The sequence below is a fragment of the Sinocyclocheilus rhinocerous genome, unplaced genomic scaffold (assembly GCF_001515625.1).
Source record: "Sinocyclocheilus rhinocerous isolate Xijiao unplaced genomic scaffold, SAMN03320098_v1.1 scaffold504, whole genome shotgun sequence".
In the NCBI taxonomy this organism is placed as follows: domain Eukaryota; kingdom Metazoa; phylum Chordata; class Actinopteri; order Cypriniformes; family Cyprinidae; genus Sinocyclocheilus; species Sinocyclocheilus rhinocerous.
This window is the reverse complement of record NW_015645076.1, coordinates 242,549-265,319: the sequence shown is the minus strand read 5'-3', so window position 1 is coordinate 265,319 and position 22,771 is coordinate 242,549. Positions and strand designations below refer to the sequence as shown.

Below are 22,771 nucleotides of genomic sequence, written 5' to 3'. Positions count from 1 at the left end.
TGTCCTGTTTGCGTTTGACAATCACAGCATTCTGATTGCACTGTTTTTATATGTAGTTTAGACAACACCCTCTGGTTGGGTCATTATCAATTGCTCATCCATATTCAATGGGTCCCTCCCAAGTTTTCTTTCAGTTCCTGTAGATTGTAAGTCTTGTGTATGGGAATATTTTCTGCATCTTAAGAAGAGAGAGGTCTACAAATTCACCTCAGCATAAAACACAGACTCTCTATTGCCATTTTCCAGCAAATACTCCCAATAATTTCTCAAGAAAGTTTAGATTAAGATTTTTTTTTTGTTGAAAGAAATCAATGAAATCGATTATTTTATTCAATAGGAATGCATTAAATTGTAAAAACTGCAACAACTTAAAAGATTAAAAGCTATTCACCAGAATCCTGAAAAAGTATCAGTTCCCACAAACATATCATGCAGCACAACTGTTTTCAACATTGATAATAATAAGAAAAGTTTCTTGAGTACCAGATCAGAATTAGAATGATTTCTGAAGGTTCATGTGACACTGAAGACTGAACTAATGGAAGCTGAAAATTCATCTATGCATCTATGATTTTTATTTAAAAATAGAAATCAGTAATTGTAATAGCATTACTACTGTTTTATATGCAGCCTTGGTGAACATAAGACTCAAGAGTTTCAGTTTTCCCAAAAAGTTAATATTACATTTCTTTATTAAAAACACCATTTCTTGTCATAAAATGTAACATAAAATGTTCTACCCTTAACAAACAGTTCTACGACAATTTGTAGTTTTCGCTAACACAGCTAATTCGCTTCCTTTGGCAGAGGTTATTTTAAACTGTTTGCAAACATTGCCATTTTGGAGCATTGGCAAACAAACTCAAGACTGTACTTGTTTCAGAGGAATGAAATGCAAGTGAATATGCAAAAGAACACCATGTATGAATTAACACTAAAGCACAATGGTCATTTCTATTATTATTGGGTAAATATTAAACTGCAATGAAATGCATATCATCCAAAATATTAAATGTCTTTATTCGCACCTGTTCTTTATTGCTTGTTGATGAATTGATGATATTCAATGATGATATTGTTGATTGATGAATTAACAGATGTTGTAAGTAGTTACATACATTTTTGTGAGGATATGCTTATCCCTCAAAAAACTGTGCAAACTTTTGCTAATACAAAGGCCATGGATAACTAAATCTATAAAGTCTCTTATGATTGAAAGAAACAAGGCATTTCATGCAGGTGACTTGGAAAGGAAGCATGATTTGCAAAAACAAATAAAGTGTGAAATTAGGAGGGCTAAAAATAAGTACAAGGAGAAAGTAGAGGGGGATCTTAGAGGAAGACTTGGCTCTGCCTGGGAGAGTATGCATACTATAACTGGATCCAAGAGTAAATGAAATGCCCCCATAAAATTGGTTGGTTATCAATCCGATATACAGCTGGCACAAGAATTTAATACTTTTTATACTAGATTTGATGTGGAGGATTTTACTAGTGAAATGAATGTGCTTAGGAATGAGACTGTGTAATATGGAGTGTACATTTTTCAATCAGCAGGATGTTATAAACGTTTTTAAAAAGAGCAAGGTGGGAAAATCCTCTGGACCAGATAAGATTGGGGGACGTTTACAAAAGACGTGTGCGGATCAGCTAGGTCCTGTTTTTTATAATATATTCCAAAAGTCGCTTTATCTTCAAAAAGTTGTGGAAAAAAGCCATAATTGTGCCTGTAGGGAAGACAAGTTATCCTAAGACTCTAAATGATTTTAGACCTGTTGCTGGTGATTAAATGTTTTGAGAAATTTGTCAGGGATGAACTTTTATTGAAAACTCAAAGTCTTTTAGATCCGTTGCAGTTTGCTTACCAGGCCTGAAGAGGAGTTGAGGATGCCTCATCCAGTTTTTAATACTATTCAGCCCCATGTTTTAGTAAAGAAATTAATTTCAGAGTTTATATTAGAATTTAAGATAGTGGGGTGGTTATTAGATTTTTTAAGTGATAGAATGCAGAGAGTGAGAGTAAACAGCACCTTTTCAGACACCCTTATTACGTCCACAGGTTCTCCCCTCCCTCACGCTTGCTCTACATTTTATATACTAATGATTGTGTGAGTAGACACACAAACAGGTTCATTTTAAAATTCGCTGATGATACTGTTATTGTTAGTTTGTTGACCGGGGATGAGAACTGTCATGGTCCAGTGGTGAAAGATTTTATGACATGGTGCGACAGTGCCTTCTTGCAAGTAAACATAAAAAAGACCAAAGATATGGTAATTGATTTTAGATCCAGTCCTTCGTCTCCTCAACCAACTAGAGTAAAATGTCAAATGGTGGAATGGGCCAGCAGTTACAAGTACCTTGGGCTTATCATTGATAAGAAATTACGTTTCAATACTCATGTTTTTTGAACATTAAAGCATGTCAACATATTCTGTTACACCAAATACACAAAATAATGATCTTTAAAAAAGCATCATATGACCCCTTTAATAAAATGACGGTATTTAACTGTAAATTTAAGTTAAAACCGTAAAACCTAAAAGTTGCTACCATATTTTTTACGGTAAAATTCCGGCAACCACAGCTGCCGTTTTTTTACCGTAAATTTTACGGAATTTTTTTTACAATGCATGTATTATAAATCTTTTATTGAATCGGTACTTTGCTTCTCTATATGCTGTTGGTATGGTAATGTAAATGTTAAACATCGGAACTCTTTGAATGGCATTGTCAATCAAGGTAGTAAGATTATCGGCATTAAGCAGACTGGGTTATAGCTTTGATCAGTTTGTTTTACAGAAAGCTAGAGCTATTCTTGCAGATTGTTCTCATCCACTGTTCCATGAGTTTAAAATGCTTCCTTCTGGTATACGTTATAGTATGCCTAAACTTAAAAGCAATCAGTATAGACATTTTTTATTCCCACTTCTGTAAGGCTTTTAAATTTGTAGGATGTCAGAATGTTGTGTTTGCATTTTGTTTGTGTGTTTTGTATGATATGCTTACAAATTTTATGCTGCACAAAAAATTGCCCTCCGGGCTTATAATAAACTTTGAACCTTGTCTTATTATGTAGTACAGTTTGTGTCACTGTTTGAGTGAAGGAATGATGACTACACAAAATATATTTATTTGGTGGTGGAGCTTGTTTGAATTATTTATCCTAAACATCTAATTTAAACCCTTGAAAAAAACAGTCTAGAATTCCAGAGATCATTTAAATGTGAAACTTTTTTCTTATTTCAGCTCATGCTGGAAGATTCACAAATACAGCAAACAAAACCTTTGCACCACAACCTGTAGGTTTACTTAGTATCCTTAAAGTCAACATGAAACCGAGCCTATTCACCCCTCATAATGCATGGTCTGAAATGACTTTTTAGCTGACATCACAAATCCCTCTTTCTTTTCAGCCTCTTCCTTCCAGCCACCATTCTGGACCTACTTTTTACGATCCAATCAGTTCCCAGTAAAATCAAGTCCTGCCCTACATTTTCCCACTGAATAGAGTTTTACTCTAAAATACAGATCATGGATGTAAAATAGTGAACGGTGTGCCATTTTGACTTGCAAGAGAATTAAAAAAATCTTTATTCACAATCATAATTGCATAATTCTTTACAATCATTGTTGTCTGACTCACTTCAGCAGCACAGCCAAACATCACATTTGTGGTTAATATACATTACAAGTTACCTAAATTACATAATTACCTAAAAATCTCCAAAAATTTATCATTTGAAATCATTTTCAAAAATTTGCGCAGTCACACTTTGTGTAGTTAATGTATACAGGATTAAAATGCATAAAATTTCACATATAATTACATCTTTCATTTAGTCATCTAGACAAACTGCTTCTAATGTCTAATATTCTGGAAATCATCTGAAATGAGGATATAATCTGAAATGAGGTAAGCTTTCAGTATCTAATATTATATGTATCACTGATTGCACGATTGGAACACTGTTGTATCGTGACTGCAAAATGGTCACGACGCTTACATCATCACTTTTTCCTGGGTTTTCATCCAGTGTATGAGTATGGTGGGATGCCCTTCACTCCTAAACCAGACACCTGAGGTAAGAATGGAGCATATAATGTGTCAGAGGTCATGTCATGCAACCATGAGCAAGATATGAAATAAGACGTCTACCTTAAATGTGCAGCCAGCTTCAGGTTGCTTGGCCAGTGCATCTGCATCCAGGTCGATACACGCTGAGGTGACGTAGAGATCACTGTAGTCCTTCCCTCCAAAACAGCAGGAAGTGGTTTTCTCAGCTGGTAGTTTCACTGTCTGCAGCCGTGTGCCTGAGAAGGGATGTTCATTAACTACTGAAAAGATCGGTCAAAAGAACTTGTTCACCTGTTCTTTGTTTTTCAATTAGACTTTGTATTTACATTCATTTGACCATTGGCCATTTGGCAGCTTTTGATAGTGTAACAGTAGTCTGTAGTGAGTATAGAGATGTTTGTAGTCCTAAAACCTAAAATATATTAAAGGGGTCCTATTATGCTCTTTTACAAAGTCTTGATTTTGTTTTGGGGGTGTACTAGAACATGCTCTCATGCTTGGTGGTTCGAAAAACGTAAATTTACATTATTAAAATACCTTTCTCCCCAAAATTTAAGGGGGTCTGAATACTTTCTTTCCGTACCCACTGTATATATATATATATATATATATACACAAATGTGACTTCCCTAGTGTTTTTTAATTTATGAATTTAAGATTTTTTTGTTTTTGAAAGAAGTCTCTTGTGTCTTCATTTATTTGATCAAAAATATGGTAAAGGCAGTAATATTGTGAAATATTACTATTTAAAATGACTGTTTTCTATTTTAGTATATTTTAAAATGTCATGTATTCCCGTGATGTCAAAGCTGAATTTTCTGCATCTTTACTCCAGTCTTCAGTGTCACGTGATCCATCAGAAATCATTCTAATATGCTGATTTGGTGCTCAAATCATTATTATTATTATTATTCTCAGTGTAAAAATAGTTATGATGCTTGCTTTTTGTGTGGAAACAGATATATGAACATTTCAATAGAATGTTTCTCTCATAAACATGAGTTTGATGGCCAATTATGGAAGCAACAGTGTGGAGACTTTTTGACTTCCCTCTGGAATTTCCCATGGGTTTTTAATATAGTGGTTAATGAGTCAATTTATGAGTAAAATAAGGTTAACATTGCTTAAGGAGGCATTCATATTTTGATCAACATAAGTTATACAGTCATACCGCAAATGTGAATTTTGAACATTACAACAAATTTCACATTTCACCATTAGTTTTTGTATGAAATTGCTTTGTCTGATCTATGTTACTCTTTTATAAACTCACACACCTGTTTGTGGGTCGATACGCAGCACTCTTCCTGCATCGAAGCAGGCGACCCACAGTTTGCCCTCTGTGTCTATGCACATACCGTCTGGTATGCGCTCATCTTTCTCCATCTTGTAAACCATTCTGCGGTTAGCTTAAACACAAATAAATAAATACATAGGTTTTACAAAACCACACACAAGCTTAAATATTACATCAAGACCACACGTCCAATGCAAAACAAACCCACATAGCCCTCCGGTCTGGATGTCATAATCAAAGGCCTCCACCATGAATGCCAAGCTGTCGATGTAGTAGAAGATGCGGTGATCAAGTGACCAGTCCAAACCATTGGAAAGGTGCACTTGATCCAACTGCTTGACGACAGAGTGGTCAGGAAGGAGGCTGTACAGCGCCCCATCCGTCACGTCAGGCTTCATGTCCAAACCCATGGTACCTGCACAAAGTAAAGGGGAAGTGCGAATGACTATTTTATTATCAGCTTCTGTAAATTGTGTTAAAAAAATAAATAAAATAAAAAACTACAATGCAGAATTACAACTGTCCCAAGATAACATTCAAAAGTTTTCAATTTCCATATACTTTACATAAGCAGAGTGAAAATAGGCTTATGAAATGTGATTTCTCTCACACAGTACCTGCAAAAAACCTGCCAGCCGGATCCACTTTTCCATCATTGAAGCGGGTGTTTGGTTTTTCCTTGTCATTGACATGGGCAACAGCTTTAACAGAACGCTTTACCCAGTCAACAAATGCAAACCGTGTTCCCTCTGCGATGACGTAACCACCTGCCTGCCGTGGAACCACAGAGCCTACAAGTTTTTCTGTGCAAAGGCAAGAAATTTGAATTAATTCATATCATAATATATGCCATTTTCACTTGAATCAATGTCTAATGCACCTTTAAATAAAATGCAAGCTCAAAATATTGACTAAATGACTTTTATTGTGACAAATAACTGTTCATTTGGTTGCATTTTCCTTGAAAGTCACTAAAAATGCAGCCCACACCGAACTTCCTGTACGCTTACCTGTGGCAATACTGTCTATTTGATTGGTCAGCGAGTTCCACCGGCTGACCCTTTTACCCGTAATATCAACGTACAACAAAGAGGAGTCCTTCTCCTCCCAAACTGGACTCTCACCGATTTGGTTCTTTTGTTTGATAACACATTCCACTTTTATGGACGACATGACCTGAAACACACAAGTATAGTTCATGTAACTGGATGATGTCCTGAAACAACTTTTAGCTTAGAAACGAAATGCAAACATGATCTGTGGCCGGTTGCATAAACTGCTTAGACTAGTCTTAAAAGTTAGACTCCTAGGCCTGGTTTCACAGACAGGGCTTAGACTAAGCCAGGATTAGGCCATAGTTCAATTAGGACATTTAAGTAATTTTTATTAACATGCCTTAGAAAAATCATTACTGATGTCTTGCTTGAGACAAAACAAAGGCACTGATATATTTTAACATCAGTCAGTGCAAGTTTCTTTCAGTTGAAACAGCTCAGACTTACATTTTAGTCTGGGACTAGGCTTAAGCCTTGTCTGTGAAACCAGGGGCTAATATTTTTTTTTCTTTCTGCAAGACTGGTCAAAATTTTTTAAAGTCAGTTACATAAAAACTTAGATTGACCTAATTAGAATCTGAAAAGACAGACTGTTAACCACTTGGTTAACTGCTAGTTAGTCAAACTAGTTCTTAAGACACAGTCTTAACGTGGTGACTGTTTAGGCAACTGGCCTGTTGTCAAACAGGTTTCCCCAGAACACCGCCCCCGTCTGCCATTGGTCGAGCAAAAATTTAGTCCCGCATTAAACTCACGCCATTGGTTGAGACAAACATGCTGCCCTGAGACCGATAGTGCCATACTATTACTATTTAATGTTATATTGTGATCATTGGATATTATAAAAATACTTTTAATATGGCTCATCAGAAACTTAATAAATTCATTCATGAGCTATGAATGAATGTGTAACAGGACTCTATTATACATTGTTGCTGTATTTTATAATCATAACCGTAATCATCTCACTGACGACATGGTGGGAGGTTTCTAGATTTATAAATTGTTGTGCAATTTTCTTTTACAATATGTAATATTTGGTTTTTTGAACTGTAATAAGAATTTGGAAAATGAGGCATATATTATTAATCTCTTGATTATACTTGTTGTAATCGTTATAGTATAATACTTGTTATAGTTTCATATTCATCGTTGTAAATTCAGTAATCAGAAACCTCTTTTTTTTCTGAGGTAGAAAATTACATAGGCATTTGTTGGCATTGTGGTACCCTACTCTCCGGAGCACACGGCGGAGACTGACACGTAACAGAAGAAATTGTTGAATAAAGTTGTTATTTTTGTTTTCTTTGCGCACAAAAAGTATTCTTGTAGCTTCATAACATTATGGTTGAACCACTGATGCCACACAGACTATTTTAACGATGTCCTTACTACCTTTCCCGGGCCTTGAACGTTTCAGTTGCGTTGCTGTCTATGCAGGATATCTTCAAAGATATCTTAATTTGTGTTCCGAAGATGAACAAAGGTTTGGAACGACATGAGGGTGAGTAATTAATGACAGAATTTTCATTTTTGGTTGAAATATCTCTTAAGGAAAGTACAAACCAAAAAGCTGTATGATGAGTCATCGCTCAATCACAATTTGTCGTTGTGTATCACGCTGGTGTTTACAAACGACACACCTGTCATTAGAAATGCACTGAAAATTCATTAGCACAAATCGATTCTATACTGGTTTTAAAACAAACCACGACTGTGAACATAACGATTTGTAAGGCAGACGCCGTTACAACGTTTCATTTTCTAGACAACACAAAGTTACACAAACAAAACAAACTGCACATGTTGTGCTCGGTATTCTGGAAAGACTGAACTACAAAATCACGTGATATAAAGTCATGCAGCGTTGTGAAAACAGCGTTTGTTGGACATCATATTTCCTGCAAACCAAGACTTTTGTGTCGTCGTACCTTTTTAACTTATATCCCCTTTTCCTCTCTGGTCGCTGTTCTTGCAAAAGTCACCCACTCTGCAAAGTTCCCTTCTGTAAATGTGACAGAGCCCCCTCTGCGGTCACACGTTTAAATACACCCAAAAATTTGGACAAAAGTGCAGGAGAGAGGAGTTTGACCTCAATCAATTAATGCTTAGTCATGAAAGAAAAGTTTGATTGTGGTAAAAAACATCATAGACAAAAAAACAATAGTGTGCACAAATTGCATTCAACACGTTTTGGTATCCAATCATGGTTTAATTAAAATAACAAATGTTTTGTTCATAAAGGCAGATAATCTTTACAGAACAGGCATATGATCAAAGGCAGTATGATTCTAAATCAAACACACAATGGTTCATAATGCAACTATAGGTACAAAGGTTTTTATGGTTTACAGTGAAGTGCAAGATGGGAACCGCTTCTAGCTGTCCGACAGAGACAGGAAAAACACAAAAAGCTGACATGCCATTTTTCTTGCTGTCCGCCTTTTTCTCCACCCAATAATTTTCCTTCACTGTGCAGAATTTTCATGAAAATGTTCCATTACATCAGGAGACACTTACACAGCCAAAAACTATTTCTCCTGCGAGCTGCTTTGTGCAGGAGAATTGGCACACAGAGGTTTCATATTGTTGGGCAGCAAATGCAGTTGAGCTAAGCGGGGCAGAAGTGAACAGGCTCACTTTTTGGCAACAGTTGCTTTAGCACGGTTGAGGCGTTCCACCAGAAGATGATCAGTGGTGGCTGAACAGCGTGACAGAACAGTACCGATCTCTGATTCATTACGCCTCTCGATAGCAGCCTCTGCGGCACCTTCCACATCCCTGTGTGAGAGACAATCATATTTACTGTGGTTCTTTGTCTTAATCATGAACAGTAATGTTTACTTCTGTTCAAAAATTTGGGGTCAGAAAGAAAAAGTCTCTTATGCTCTCCAAGGCTGCATTTATTCAATCAAAAATATAGTAAAAACAGCAAAACTGTCAAATATTATTACACTTTTCTATTTGAATGTATTTTAAAATGCAGTTTATTCCTGTGATGGCAAAGCTGAATTTTCAGCAGCCGTTACTGCGGTCTTTAGTGTCACGTGTACTTTTTGGAACAAGCTCTTACCCCACAGCAAGGTGAGCTTTCACCTTCTGCTCCAGTGTGACTTTTGACACATATTTCCTGGCTTCATATTTGTTATGGTGTTTAATGCACACCTCAACAAACGGCTGTAATCAGAGAAAGACGATTATAAATAATTCGCAACAATAATTCTAAGAATAATTCACAACAATAATTCAGATCATCAGGACATCAGTTACCAGATATCCAATAGGGGACTTTTTGCTTTTGGAAAATTTCTCCAGCTCTTCCCAATCCTCCTTCTCAGCCAGAGCCTTCAACCTCAGCCACCAGAACCTGATAATGAGAAACACCTTCACTCATGACATTATCCATCCATTCATTTTCTAGCATCTCGGGCCACCATTCACATTATATTAATCTTTATTTAGAGACATACCCTATACACATATCAGCCACTACATTAAAACCACTTGACTGGGTCATTCAGTGTCAAATCAACCAAATTTCAGAAACTTCCCCAATTTTTGATTTTGCCAATATTTTTTCTGAAGAAAGATAAACAAATATGTATAGTGATGTGTGTCGGGGGGGTTGTGTTAACTTTGGGTGTTAACAAACTTTCCTTTTGGTATCTTCATTTTTAAGGCTCTATATGGTTCCATTCCAGCAATATTGGAATCTCAATATGGCTCCAGGAGTAAATTGTTGAATTGTACACATTTTCAGTGGTCAAAAACCACTTTTTGAATCACTTTGCATTCAGCTGATTCTTTTTTTCTTTTAAAGAGGAAGGTCTGACGTTGAAACTAAAATAATGTATCTTGTTTCCCTATATCAAAATAATTGCGTAGAACATACCTTGTCTGAGTGCCATAAATATTCTTTTTCCAAAGTTTGAGTGCCTCTAACTCAGGAAGTATTAATATGAATGTATCTTGTTTCCCTATATCAAAATAATTGCGTAGAAACATACCTGTCTGAGTGCCATAAATATTCTTTTTCCAAAGTTTGAGTGCCTCTAACTCAGGAAGTATTAATATATTATTGATGCTGCCATCTTTCTAAAGTCATTTTTACCCCCCTGTAATCTGCACCTACAGTGGGCATGTGAATTTCAGAATTGGACCATGGAGCAATGAAAGAAGTTTGCCTGGTCTGATGAATCACATTTTCTTTAAGATCAGTTGGATGGCCACGTGCGCACGTGTCTTTTACCTGGGGAAGAGATGGCAGCAGGATGTACTATGGGAAGAAGGCCTTGAGTCCTGCATTCATGTGGACATTACTTGGATACGTACCACCTACTTAAAGATTGTTGCAGACCACATACAACCCTTCAAGGCAATGGTGTTCCTTGATGGCAGTGGCCTCTTTCAGCAGGATAAAGCACTTAGCCACACTCTGGTTTATTAGCTCAGAGTCACCACTGAAGCTCCGAGAATGTTCTTGTGATTCTCGACACTGCTAGTGGGACATGAATTAAATGTTGCTCAAGGTATATTCTTTCATTAAAACCAAACAAAGACAAAGAAAAAGAAAGTATAAATCATGTGGGTAAAACTATAAATAGAAGGCACACCTCTTGTCGGGCACTCTGAAGTCTTTGTAAAGTTGTTCGGCGTGTTTGTGTAGTCCCACAGACAGCAGTGTGGTCATAGTGTCATGAAGGGAGAATCCCACGAGCTGCTCACCCTTCTCTTCCTCTAGCTTCCTCTGAAACCGCAGCAGACGCATTTCATCTTCTGTTGTCTGAGAGAGGCGAAAAAACAAGAATTCCTTTAGATCATTCACAGATGTGCAGTGAACTCTGACCCAGGCTGCTAATCTGCCTGTAACAAAAGAGTCTGAGGTCTTCACCTTGGCAGAAAATTCATTCTTGGCTTTGTAGTACTCGTCCACAGCACTTTGTAAATGACCAATCCGAGCTTCCAGTCTCTGTAATTGCACACACATGCACTTTACATTTATTTTCTAAGTAGATGCATTCTTACCAAAGCAACTAGCAAAATCATGTTACTAAAAATAACAGAAGAGTACTAAGAAATTAAGGTGGAAGGCAAAGAAGTCATGCCTTCAAACCCCAGCCATTGGTGGAAATGGAGCCACCATAATTTGTTGAACCTTTATAGCACTTCTGTTATTCAAATCATGGAAGTGAGAAGAAAAATGAAGAAGAAAGAACTGTAAACACCAACCTGCTCTTTATAGCTGGCCTTTACATAGAAATTGCCAAGTTCTTCATGATCATCATCTTGATTGAAAAGATCTTTTAGTGTATCCTGCTCCTGATGCTTACAGAACTACACACACACACACACAAAATAAACAATGTGAACAGGTTTCATTTTTATTATAAAGTTTTAGTAGATTTGTTATGTGTATGTCTTTTAAAAATATTTATATTTAGCGCTAATTTATTTTTTATTTCATTTGTAGTTTTAGTAAGTTTTAGAACTTCAACATATTTATTTCAACAAGTTTCCAAGGCTGCATTTCTAATTTTCATTTAAGTTATTACATTTATATTTTATTTTATTTCAGCTTTATTTGAATTATTAAAAGGACTTTCAGTACTTTTAGTTTTACTATATTTAATGATAACAACACTGAGGCTATGGAGCTGACGTGAATTGCTTTGGTGAACAACTGTCCTAACTAGGCAGCGGTAATTTTTCTGTAAATACAGTAACAAAATCATAGCCAGTCAGAACAGATTTGATGTACAGATATGAGCAGAGGGGTTTGGACCAATGAGATTTCATTGTGGCCATTTGTCACATGGTCTTATCATAAATAATGCCTGTGGTTCTCAGGTCTGCAGCAGCAGGGTGTGTGTGTTTTCGGGAAGCAGGTGTGTGCAGATGTGTGTACCTGTTTGTAGAGGCTCAGAGCCACGGGTTGGTTCCTCAACATCATGAAGAAGTCTCCTCTGTTCAGCTCATTCTTCAGGTACATGACCACCGTGTACACTAGCATACAAGAAGGCATGCAGGTAAACCATCTCCAGTGATTCGGGATACTATTAAATGTTTCTTGAGCACCAAATCAGCATATTAGAATGATTTCTGAAGGATCATGAGACACTGAAGACTGGAGTAATGAAGCTGAAAATTCAGCTTTGCATCACAGGAATACATTACAGTAGTGTATCTACATAAAATGATGGCTTGGTAGGCTGCTCATGAGGTTTTGAAACCTGTATGTGAATGTGTGTGTACCGAGGTCTGTGTCTCCACTCTCAATGGCTTTACTTAAAGCCAGAGGGCTTTTCTTCATTTTTAACAGCAGTGGGACCTGCTCACCAGAGCGAGGCTCAAACTCCAACAACTGAAAGAGAGAGACCAACACAAACTGACTGACAACCCATAATATCAGCAGCCCCTAGTTTTTATTAGAACATAGTCTGTGTGTACCTTAATGGCGAGCTCTGTGCGTCCACTCTCATATGCTTTAGTGGCGATTTCAGAATAGGAGATTCCAGCAGCGTCAGCAAGCTTCACACTCACAGCTTTTGCTATGACTTCATCTGATTCTTCTTTCTGCTGGACCTACAAAAGCACGCACAAAGGAAAATCTTTTATCGGGGTTCACTGATGGGCACTTCACTCATAAGCTTTGTTATGCTACATCCGAACCTCTCAGACTGAACGAGACATCATACATCTTCACAAGGTTTAGCAAATGCAATGAAACACATTTGCACTTGCCAGTGTGCTCTGATTCTGTAAACAACATCAGTAAACCCTTGATGTCTGTGATTTCATAAATCTAATAATGAATGGAAAAATTCAACTTTTAAAATAAATGGGGACTTCAAAAAGGGACACCAAAACACCATAAAAGTACTATAAAAGTCATAAGTTCAAAAAGTTTTTGAAAGAAGCTTACCAAGGCGGGATTTATTTGATAAAAAAAATACAGTAAAAACAGTAATCTAGTTAAATATTATTAAAACGTAAATTTTTTTTTTCTAGTTTACCGTTTTAAAATTTAATTTATTTCTGCCATGGCAAAGTGGAACTTTGAATAGAATGTTCAAAAGAACAATATTCATCCAAAATAGAAATCTTTTGAAAGTGTAAAAGTCTTAAATGTCAATTTTGATAAATTTAATGCAACTTTGTTGAATAAAAGTTGTAAAAACAATACAAAATACAAAATATTGGAATATAACTATATATTTTATAGTTTTTTTTATAAATGTAAACATCACAACTGGTTTTTTAAATGTTTTACAACATTCATATTTTTAGACATTTTAACCTTACAAGTGTAGTAAATAAGTACACACACACACACACACACACACACCTTGTAGCAGGCCCAGTGTTTGAGTACTCGGCTCACTCCCTGATATTCTGGAGTCTTTAAATAGCGGCAAACCTCAATAGCCAGTGGATAGAGTTTACGATACACCAGTCTGAAACAGAGAAAGTGCCATAGATTAAGATGAACAATCTGCTTTGTCACATTCAGTATAAAACTTTAAACATTTCAAAGGAAGTGATCAAAAAAATATTTTCTGCAATGCATACAGACAAATGTTGTGCACAAAATTATACCCTCTTATGGTCGCACCTGTCGATGAGCACTTGTATGGTCATCTGTTTGAACTGAGTGTGGGAAAGTGGAATGCCGACGGTATAGTCTCGGACTGCATTCAACACCCGCAGGTCTCTACACATGCCGACAAACTGCTCTGGAGGAAAATTACTCAAAAAGCACTTCCCAAATGAGGCCGCCTGCAGAGAGAACAATCGAGAGAGAAAGAATATACTGTATAAACCCATGTTTATTTTCATTCCTTCTGTAAATGAAATGTCTCTCTTCCTGCAACATTCAGCCTGTGTGGCTCACCCTCAAGAGTGTTTTCTGTGTCTCAGGTTCATGTTCATGTCCGGCGGCCTCCACACACTGCCTCACAGCCTCGCTCAGTAGACTCTGCTCTTTAATTTCTCTCAGATACTCATCTGCCTTCTGACTCTCTTTCTGCAAATATTTTCACACACAAAAGCAATCAGACATAATAAACCTGTCATAATTAGCACTTAAGGGCATAGTTCACCCAAAAATGAGAAAAAAATACTATGGAAGTCAATGGCAACTGTTTGGTTACCCACATACTTCAAAATATCTTCTTTTGTGTACAACAGAAGAAAGAACCTCATACAGTATAAGCATACATTCAAACATATAGTAAAGTATGCAATTTTCAACAATAGCTGTAATTGTAGATCTGTGGTCATTTTTATGTATTACATTTCAAGTTTTAATACATGTCAAGTTTTAATAACGTGTATCCGACACAGTAAATGTGTCTTACCTCATATTCTTTATGTGCCTCTAGCAGTAGTGCTCCAGGAGCCATTGAGGCAATTTTAAAGATCTCCTCGCATGCACCTGCAGAGCATCATGGGAAAATCAAATCACTTGTGGGCTTGACGGATGTAGAAACTGGCAGCATTCTATATACATTACCATTCAAATGTTCGGGGTCAGTAAGATTTGGTTTTTGCTCTTGAACAAAATTAATCCTTTTATTCAGCAAGGATGCATTCAATCAAAAGTAACAATAAAGATCTTTATAATGCTACAAAAAGATTTTCATTTCAAATAAATGCTGTTTATTTGAACTTTCTATGAATCCTGAAAAAGTGCATCACAGTTTTCACAAAAATATTCACCAGCACAACTGCTTTCAACATTGATAGTAATAAGAAATGTGTGGCACTGGCATCACAGAAATAAATTACATTTTAATACTGTCAAAAACATAAAAAAATCGAATGGACCCCACACTTTTGAATGGTAGTGTAGAATTTTCTAACCTGGGACCTCTTGCAGCAGCTCATGGTGTGTTCCACTGATGATCCGGACCCCGTCCAGTTCTGGCACCAGAATTGAGTCATCGTCCAGATGGTACTGAATTGTTTCTTTACACTCTCCCACCACTAGGAGGAGCCCATCCCACATTACCACAGCCGATGGCTGCTGACTCTTGGGCCTGCGACACCTGCAAGAAAAAAATAATAATACAAACTTATCCTTAAAACTAAATGTCAGTGAAAATACAGCATACACCAAATATACATAAATCATGCAAACTGTAAAATGGTGTCATACCAGGCCATCTGTTTCGTGGGAGCTTTGATTTTGGTGTCCACCTCACTGAGTTTCTCCTGCACCAGAAAACATTCACCTGATGCTGCTTTGTTGTGCAAAAGTATTAAGGCTGTAATTAAGGCTTAAGACAGAGCAATTAATGAACTAGTTAACTAATCAATTAAAGTGGAGAGAATAATGAACTGATGGAAAAACAATCGCTTAGACCACTTACAGCAAGTTTCTACAATTGTAACCAGAATAAACAGGTTAATAAAATACAAAGTGATATTGCTGGTTTTCACTTACCTTTAGGTTCGACGTGCCCATCCACACATGGCCAGAGTCAGTGAGGAGCGCCAGATACTTATAACTGAATGAGACACACATGTGAACTATACTGGACGCTTGTGGAGAGAGACCTGGGGGAGTCTGTACAAATTGATGTCCTCATTTGTCACAAAAACGCACACACACACACACACACACACACACAATCATTATTTAGCAGGTGCTTTCTTATCCACATTGTCTGTTTATACACTTTTTTGATTGCTAGGTCTGTCATCATCATGAGTTTCAAAATACACATTGTTTGGATTTGGGGAAAAAAGACTGGTAACTTTTATGAGGTAATAAAACACTGAAAATATCTGAATATCTGTGTAGTTTGAGTCTGTGTGAGTGGTCTTTACCACAGGTGTGCAAGCTGTATTGTCTAAGACGAACAGATGAGATCCATTGGCCACCAGCACTTTACTTTGCCTGTCCTGAGTCAGGACTGCCCAGCATGAGGGCGCCCCCTGTAGACCTGAAATTAAAAAAATGACCATTTAGGGTTAGAAACATCAAACCTTAATAAATGCATCTCACTTACAGTTTATCTTTCAGAATACTGTGGAATTATGTATTCTTATAACACCACAAAAAATGCATATTTTACCTGGAACCTCAGGTAACCGCCTCAATTTTATGTCATCAATGTTTGTGGCCAAAGTGAATCGCAAGGCACCTGTCAATATGGCAACACCTGTCCCATACGGCGAATGGAAAATCTTGGTCTCCAGCACCTGACTTTGAGAAACTTCCTGTGAAAGAATTAATGCTATGTTTTAGCTACAAATCAATACTGATTTAAAGAAGCAATGCTTTGAAAGTAGGCTATAGAATCACAGATGCATCCTTTCAAAACCATGTGCATTCTCACATTGCCCATGCTGAAGTGTCTCTTGAAGCCACCCAAGAGATCGTAGACAAGCAAAGTGCCATCCTCCTGAACACACAGTAGGTCATCAGACACCGTCCAACCCAGTTGCTTCACCACTCCACTCTTCCACTGAAGCAGACAAAGAGAGAGGTCACTATACAGCATTTTTGTTCACAAAAGTATTCCAAAAGAACAGCATTATTTAATAACTAATAGTCAATTCTAGAGCTGCACGATTTTGAGACAAAATCTAATTGTTATAAAAATGGCAATTTATGATGTTATAAAAAAAAAAAAATCCAGGTTTGTTGTACTTTGTTGTATAGGTTTGTTTTGCCAAAATGTGCATGTTTATTTATATATCGATACAACATCAAAAAAGTGAGTACAAAAAAGTATTATATAATAATAATAATTATAACTATTTATTATTATATAATTAATAATTATAATTATATATATATATTAATATAATTATAAAATTTAAATATAAAAATTGCTAAGCAAAAACAAAATAAGAAATATTACTATTGTAACTTCACTGTAAAATAAAAAAGAAATTGTAAAACAATTTTATTTCACAGTACAAGTGTAAAATTACAATGCCAATTTTTATGTCTGTCTTAATATATACATCTTTTTTTTGTTAAATCATCTAACTTTTATTTTGACAAAAAAAAAAAATGCATGAAGCTTACAGAGCGTCTCTTCTGTTCATAAGCGCTTCTCAGTACAAGTACGGGAGGATGGTTGGTGCATTTTGCGTTTCCAAATGCATGTTATAAGCAACCCAAACTCTATACAACAGATGCATAGATGAGTTAATGTGGAGCAGCATTTACTGCAAACCAAGCTACTCTAACACACCGCAAATGCCGCCGGATCACGAGCAACTAACATATAAGAACACAGTGCCACGCATATTCATTCAATTAAATGGCCTTTGTGATTTGATAATCGCACTAAGCCATATCGAAATTTCTAATTTATTTTGATTAATCGGGCAGCCCTGCTGTGCATCTGTGTGTTCTTACTGGAAAGCTGGCCAGAGGCAGTCCTGAGGAAGAGAAGATCTCTAACTGAGGTCTGGCACTGGGAGAGCGTCGGTTATGTGCCTTTAGGAGAGCTGATAGAGAAAGAAGTATCATCGTCTTTGAACTCCACAAAACTGTACTCTGATACAATCTTACACAACAACGTTATGAAACAAAACTCACCGATGGGACCCCCATATGGAGCTGCAGCAACCAGACAGTCTCTCAGACCATCTTTCAGATTCCAGCCCATCTCATACAATTCAATCTTTCTGTTTCAGGAACAAAGAACGGGGATTAGAAAGTTGGTACAAGCATAATAATTCCTGGTATGACTGCTCTGCTGTACAGCATACTGTAAAAGCCAGGTTAATTCCTTAATACCCTAGAGAAGCATAACCTATGCTTTCCTCACTGGACCCAGCAATTCTGTTTTGTACTCCATAGAGGACATTTGTTTTTAGCGAATTTCTCAGATCTTACATGCCACAGTTTTAAGTCTAAATGTACTTTAAAATGGACATCTTGCTGTTTTTAAGGATATGTTTAGGGTATGGCAATGTGGCAACATTCTTGGTTTTTAAAATTGGCTGACATAACATGACAAAAACATTTAAAAAGTGGAGCAGCAGGTATATTGTTTTGTAATTATCAAATAATGTGATTATATTTTCACGTTGCTCCTTATAAAGAAATGTTTCTGGAAAACGTCAGACAATTTTCTTCCTAATATCCTTGAATGGAAACATCAGGACTTCCACCAATAAACCGGGTAGTGTACAATATTCCATTTCCTATGAAACAAGTTAATACTTTCATTATCAAAATAAATGTATTGTAATACAAATTTCCCCAAAACAAGTTGTTATAAAATAAATGTTATATAAAGAACTTTTTTTTTTCAAACTGTTATGTTCACATACATTGTGTAATAAATTAGTAAGTAAATAAGCTACTATATAAACAAATAATTATGTAAGATCTTTCATAAAACATGTTTGAGCTGTGGTTCATGTATGTTGAAAAAAAACACCGCAAATTCATACTTGTGTACATACATAACGAAAACATATTCAAACCTATAACTGAAAATGTTTTTAAAAACGTTTATTATATATGCGTGCAGATAATTTGCACAAACGAAGCATATTTTTTTTCTGCAGTGGTTTGGCTTAATTTTCTTGTATTGATGTATATTTATGTGATTATAGTTTATATAAAGCAAACTACGGCATTTGTGGAGAGCTGTAGCCTAAACACATTTAGAAACTAGTTGTAAGAAAAATGATTGTACAAATAGATTTACAGTATTATGAACTTTTCTAGTATACCATAGTTAATTCAGTCAGAGTTACAATTAAATCCACCCTACTTCTATACGGGAAAGAAACAGTTGTGCTGCTTGTTAACTGATTCACTGCTTCTCATGACAGCTGTCACATGACACCAGAGGCTACTGTACTCAAAACAAACACCCAGTTTAAAAGCTACACATTCTCTGTACCTAAACGAGTGCGTATGTGCAGGATGATGATTTCATACTCTCATATTCTGCACATTTAATAATAGAATGATTAAGCTGTTCTGTTATTTACCTGTAAAAAGCATCGCCCAGAGGGTTCCAGTTCGCTGTGACAAACGCCATGTCCTCCTCTCCTGATGAAACGATGGGAAGTGTTTAAGTTTTTGACAATTGTCCCAATTAGCGCTGCATTATTTTATGATTAATAATTTTTATTGTGCTGTTTATTTCATTCTTCCTCGCCCATCTCTTCCTATAATCTTCTTCTGACTCTATGATGGTGTTGATCGGAGACCAGCGCCTGTGTTTGGCGCCTACTAGTGTTTTGGCAGTGGTACAACAATAATACTACAAAACTTCAAAGACTGCTGTTTCTAATCGTTCAAGCACGATAATAAATAATAATTTTCCTTTTTAAATGTTGTATTTTCAATTAAGTGACTATGTGTAGTTATTTCTTTGCACGTTATTGTCCATTTTGCTGCTGAAGCACGTCGTAGACTGCTCATTCACGTGGTATATGTTACTTTTCAGCGCTGGTTAAAGTCGTTTGAGGTTACAAGGATAAGGCGTTTCTAGAGTACTCGATTTGTAGGTCAGTTTAGTGATTAGAAAGAGCTCGAAGTCCCACGAGTCCCCGGAGGTTGGGCAACACTTTCTCCACCAGCAATTTGCCGCACAATGAATAATGAATCACCACATGGGGTCGCTGCTGTCCCACACGTGGCATCTATGCACAGCTGCAGCGCACCTGATATGGACACCTGTTGTGTCGCTTCATCCAGGAATGGACAGAAGAATGGCGCAGGTGTGTTGGCGTTTAAAAGGAAGGCGGACACGTACATAACATCAGGATTCAGTCTGGGCTTAGCTATTGTCCTCTTGTCTTTGTATTGTCTGGATCTCTTTGAAATGCAACCTCACTCAGCTAGAATGTAGCAGGCTGTCATCATTAGGACTTTTTGTGGTGGGAGATAACATGCTGCTGTTGAGCATCTCAAAATCGCACCATTGTTAATATTATAAAAGCAGTCCTGCTATTATACTTTTGTCTTGTGGAGTTGGGGGTTTATTATTTAACTGTCAATCAGATGAGAAGACTGGAGTCATCTTTTTATCAAAGAACACAAAACAAATAGACAATTAGCTGAAGGATAAAACGTTTTATTAACAATGATACATATAAGTCTAATTTATATTATGTATAATTTAATTAATGAAAAATTTTTTTTGCGGTACATTTTTGAATTTTATTTAGTAGGCATACACTGTAAAAAAAAATCTGTAAAAACATCAACTATGAAGTGTCATGCAGGGAATTCTGGGAGTGTCAATTTACAGTTTTTCTCTGTAAATTATACAATGACTTTTTCTTTTTCACTTCCAAAAACCGTATTTTTAACAGTATTTCACTGTAAAATCACATTAAATGTAGTTACATTTATTCACCGTACATAGTATGGAAACTTACTGTTAACCAGTTAACAGGTTTTTACTGTAGTATTTTTACAGTCTTTTACTGTTAAAATCACAATCATTTTTTACAGTGTAGCCTAACTTGTTAATTCTAGGATATAATTATGTGTGGGAAATCTGTGTCATTCTTTAAAATTAGCCACATTACAAAAGTAGTAATAATGGAAGAAGACGTGACAAAAGAAGAGGAGGAGGACTGGGTCTGGTGAGGAAAATTAATGTATTTTTCACTCTAGCTAGAGAGTAAGAATAAATAAATAAATTATGTCATTATTTATGTTAACAATGCAGAACATGCCAAGTTGCCCCTACATAATTATGGTTATTCAGAAGAATAATATCAGCTCCTAATAAAATTGACTTTAGAAAGTGTGTATTACTGTTCAAAAGTTTGGGGTCAGTAACCCCCCCCCCCTTTTTTTAAAAAGGATACATCAAATGCTAAAATAAATAAATAAATAATAAATAAAAATTTCTAATAAATTCAAATAAATGCAGTTCTTTTGAATTTTCTATTCATCAAATAGTCCTGAAAAAGTAGCAGGCAGCGTCCCCTAAAAAAAAAAAAAAAGCACATGCCAAGTTGCCCCTACATAATTATGGTTATTCAGAAGAATAATATCAGCTCCTAATAAAATTGACTTTAGAAAGTGTGTATTACTGTTCAAAAGTTTGGGGTCAGTAACCCCCCCCCCTTTTTTTTAAAAAGGATACATCAAATGCTAAAATAAATAAATAAATAATAAATAAAAATTTCTAATAAATTCAAATAAATGCAGTTCTTTTGAATTTTCTATTCATCAAATAGTCCTGAAAAAGTAGCAGGCAGCGTCCACTAAAAAAAAAAAAAAAAGCACAAATGTTTTCAACATTGATAATATTGAGAAATATGTCTTGAGCAAATCAGCATATTAGGATGATTTCTGAAGGATCATGTGACACTAAAGACTGGCGTAATGGCTGCTGAAATTTTAGTGTCGCCATCTAGAAATATACAAAACTTTAAAATATATTAAAATAGAAAATAGTTATTTTAAACTGAAAGTAATATTTCACAATATTACTGTTTTTACTGTATGTTTAGTCAAATAAATGCAGACTTGGTGCAAGAGATTGTTTTGGCTAAAATGATATTTCAGCTGACTTTTTTCTAATTCACCTTGAATCGTATAAACATCTTTGCAAGCAATCTTTCCAGTATTGATATAACCTGGAGAAGTTGAAACAATCATCAGTGCACCTGAGCAGTGTTTACAGTGTGAGTTGAGCACATAGGGAGGCTGCCAGGCCTGTGACTCGCTCCAGTACTGGTGCAGTAGATGTTTCGTGGCAGCTCCGGGGCTTCTGAGGTGGCTGCCATCTTTCTGATCAGGCTGATGAAGAGGAAAAACCAGACCGTCTATCAGCGCCCACACAGCGCCCATTGTCACTCACACACTTACAGCCAGAAAGAGAGAGACTTGTGCAAAGTGCCTGTTTTTTAAATGTCAACTGACATGGGCCTTTCTTTTGATGGAGTGGTGCTTTCTTTAAAAATAACCCCAATCTTCCTCTATAGTACAAAGCTTTTCCTTCAATGTCTAAGGGGCAAACCTGAAAGAAAGATTCCAGGTTCAATATAGTAAAGCTCAATTGACAGCATTTGTGGAATAATGTTGATTACCTTCCAGTTAAAATTTGACTGCCAGTTATAATTTTTTACTCAGTTGCTCTTTTTTTTAAGCAAAAATCTGTGTTACAGTGAGGTGCTTACAATGGAAACGTAACCATTGAAAATACTCACTGATTCAATAACTCACTGATTTCAATACAGTATAACCAGAAGGCAATAAGTGTTAACATGATTTTAGTGTAAAAAATCCATCACTATGCCAAAATGCCAAAAATGGCCCTGTAAAAATGAGCTAAAAATTGAACCACAAGTTCAATTCAATTAGAAAAACAAGGGATGAGCCTTTTTTTTTTT

General features: G+C 36.2%; 2 protein-coding genes across 4 annotated transcripts; both read right to left on the bottom strand.

Annotated features, from left to right (window-relative positions):
- Window positions 1-3,377: 3,377 nt before the first annotated feature.
- LOC107705518 (regucalcin-like) lies at window positions 3,378-8,475 on the bottom strand. Its single transcript, XM_016508825.1, has 7 exons — window positions 8,362-8,475; window positions 6,386-6,551; window positions 5,993-6,178; window positions 5,584-5,790; window positions 5,356-5,487; window positions 4,160-4,314; window positions 3,378-4,080 (listed from the first exon to the last, which is right to left on the bottom strand). Exons 2-7 carry the CDS (start codon window positions 6,546-6,548, stop codon window positions 4,030-4,032), a joined length of 894 nt encoding a protein of 297 aa, XP_016364311.1. The 5' UTR covers window positions 6,549-6,551; window positions 8,362-8,475; the 3' UTR covers window positions 3,378-4,029.
- A 156-nt stretch (window positions 8,476-8,631) lies between these two features.
- LOC107705536 (vacuolar protein sorting-associated protein 16 homolog) lies at window positions 8,632-19,944 on the bottom strand. 3 transcript variants are annotated; one of them, XM_016508844.1, is made up of 23 exons: window positions 19,539-19,940; window positions 19,403-19,463; window positions 17,991-18,079; window positions 17,808-17,899; window positions 16,774-16,902; window positions 16,510-16,654; window positions 16,262-16,377; window positions 15,876-15,998; window positions 15,588-15,643; window positions 15,293-15,477; window positions 14,788-14,864; window positions 14,322-14,453; window positions 14,043-14,206; window positions 13,776-13,884; window positions 12,878-13,012; window positions 12,683-12,791; window positions 12,336-12,433; window positions 11,660-11,764; window positions 11,322-11,399; window positions 11,044-11,213; window positions 9,701-9,797; window positions 9,504-9,607; window positions 8,632-9,211 (listed from the first exon to the last, which is right to left on the bottom strand). In XM_016508844.1, exons 2-23 carry the CDS (start codon window positions 19,450-19,452, stop codon window positions 9,067-9,069), a joined length of 2,508 nt encoding a protein of 835 aa, XP_016364330.1. In that variant the 5' UTR covers window positions 19,453-19,463; window positions 19,539-19,940; the 3' UTR covers window positions 8,632-9,066. The 3 variants fall into 3 exon arrangements, with proteins under 3 accessions (XP_016364330.1, XP_016364329.1, XP_016364331.1); XM_016508843.1 differs by having other exon boundaries at window positions 19,403-19,939; XM_016508845.1 differs by lacking the exons at window positions 8,632-9,211; window positions 9,504-9,607; window positions 9,701-9,797 and adding an exon at window positions 10,489-10,925 and having other exon boundaries at window positions 19,403-19,944.
- Window positions 19,945-22,771: the final 2,827 nt, after the last annotated feature.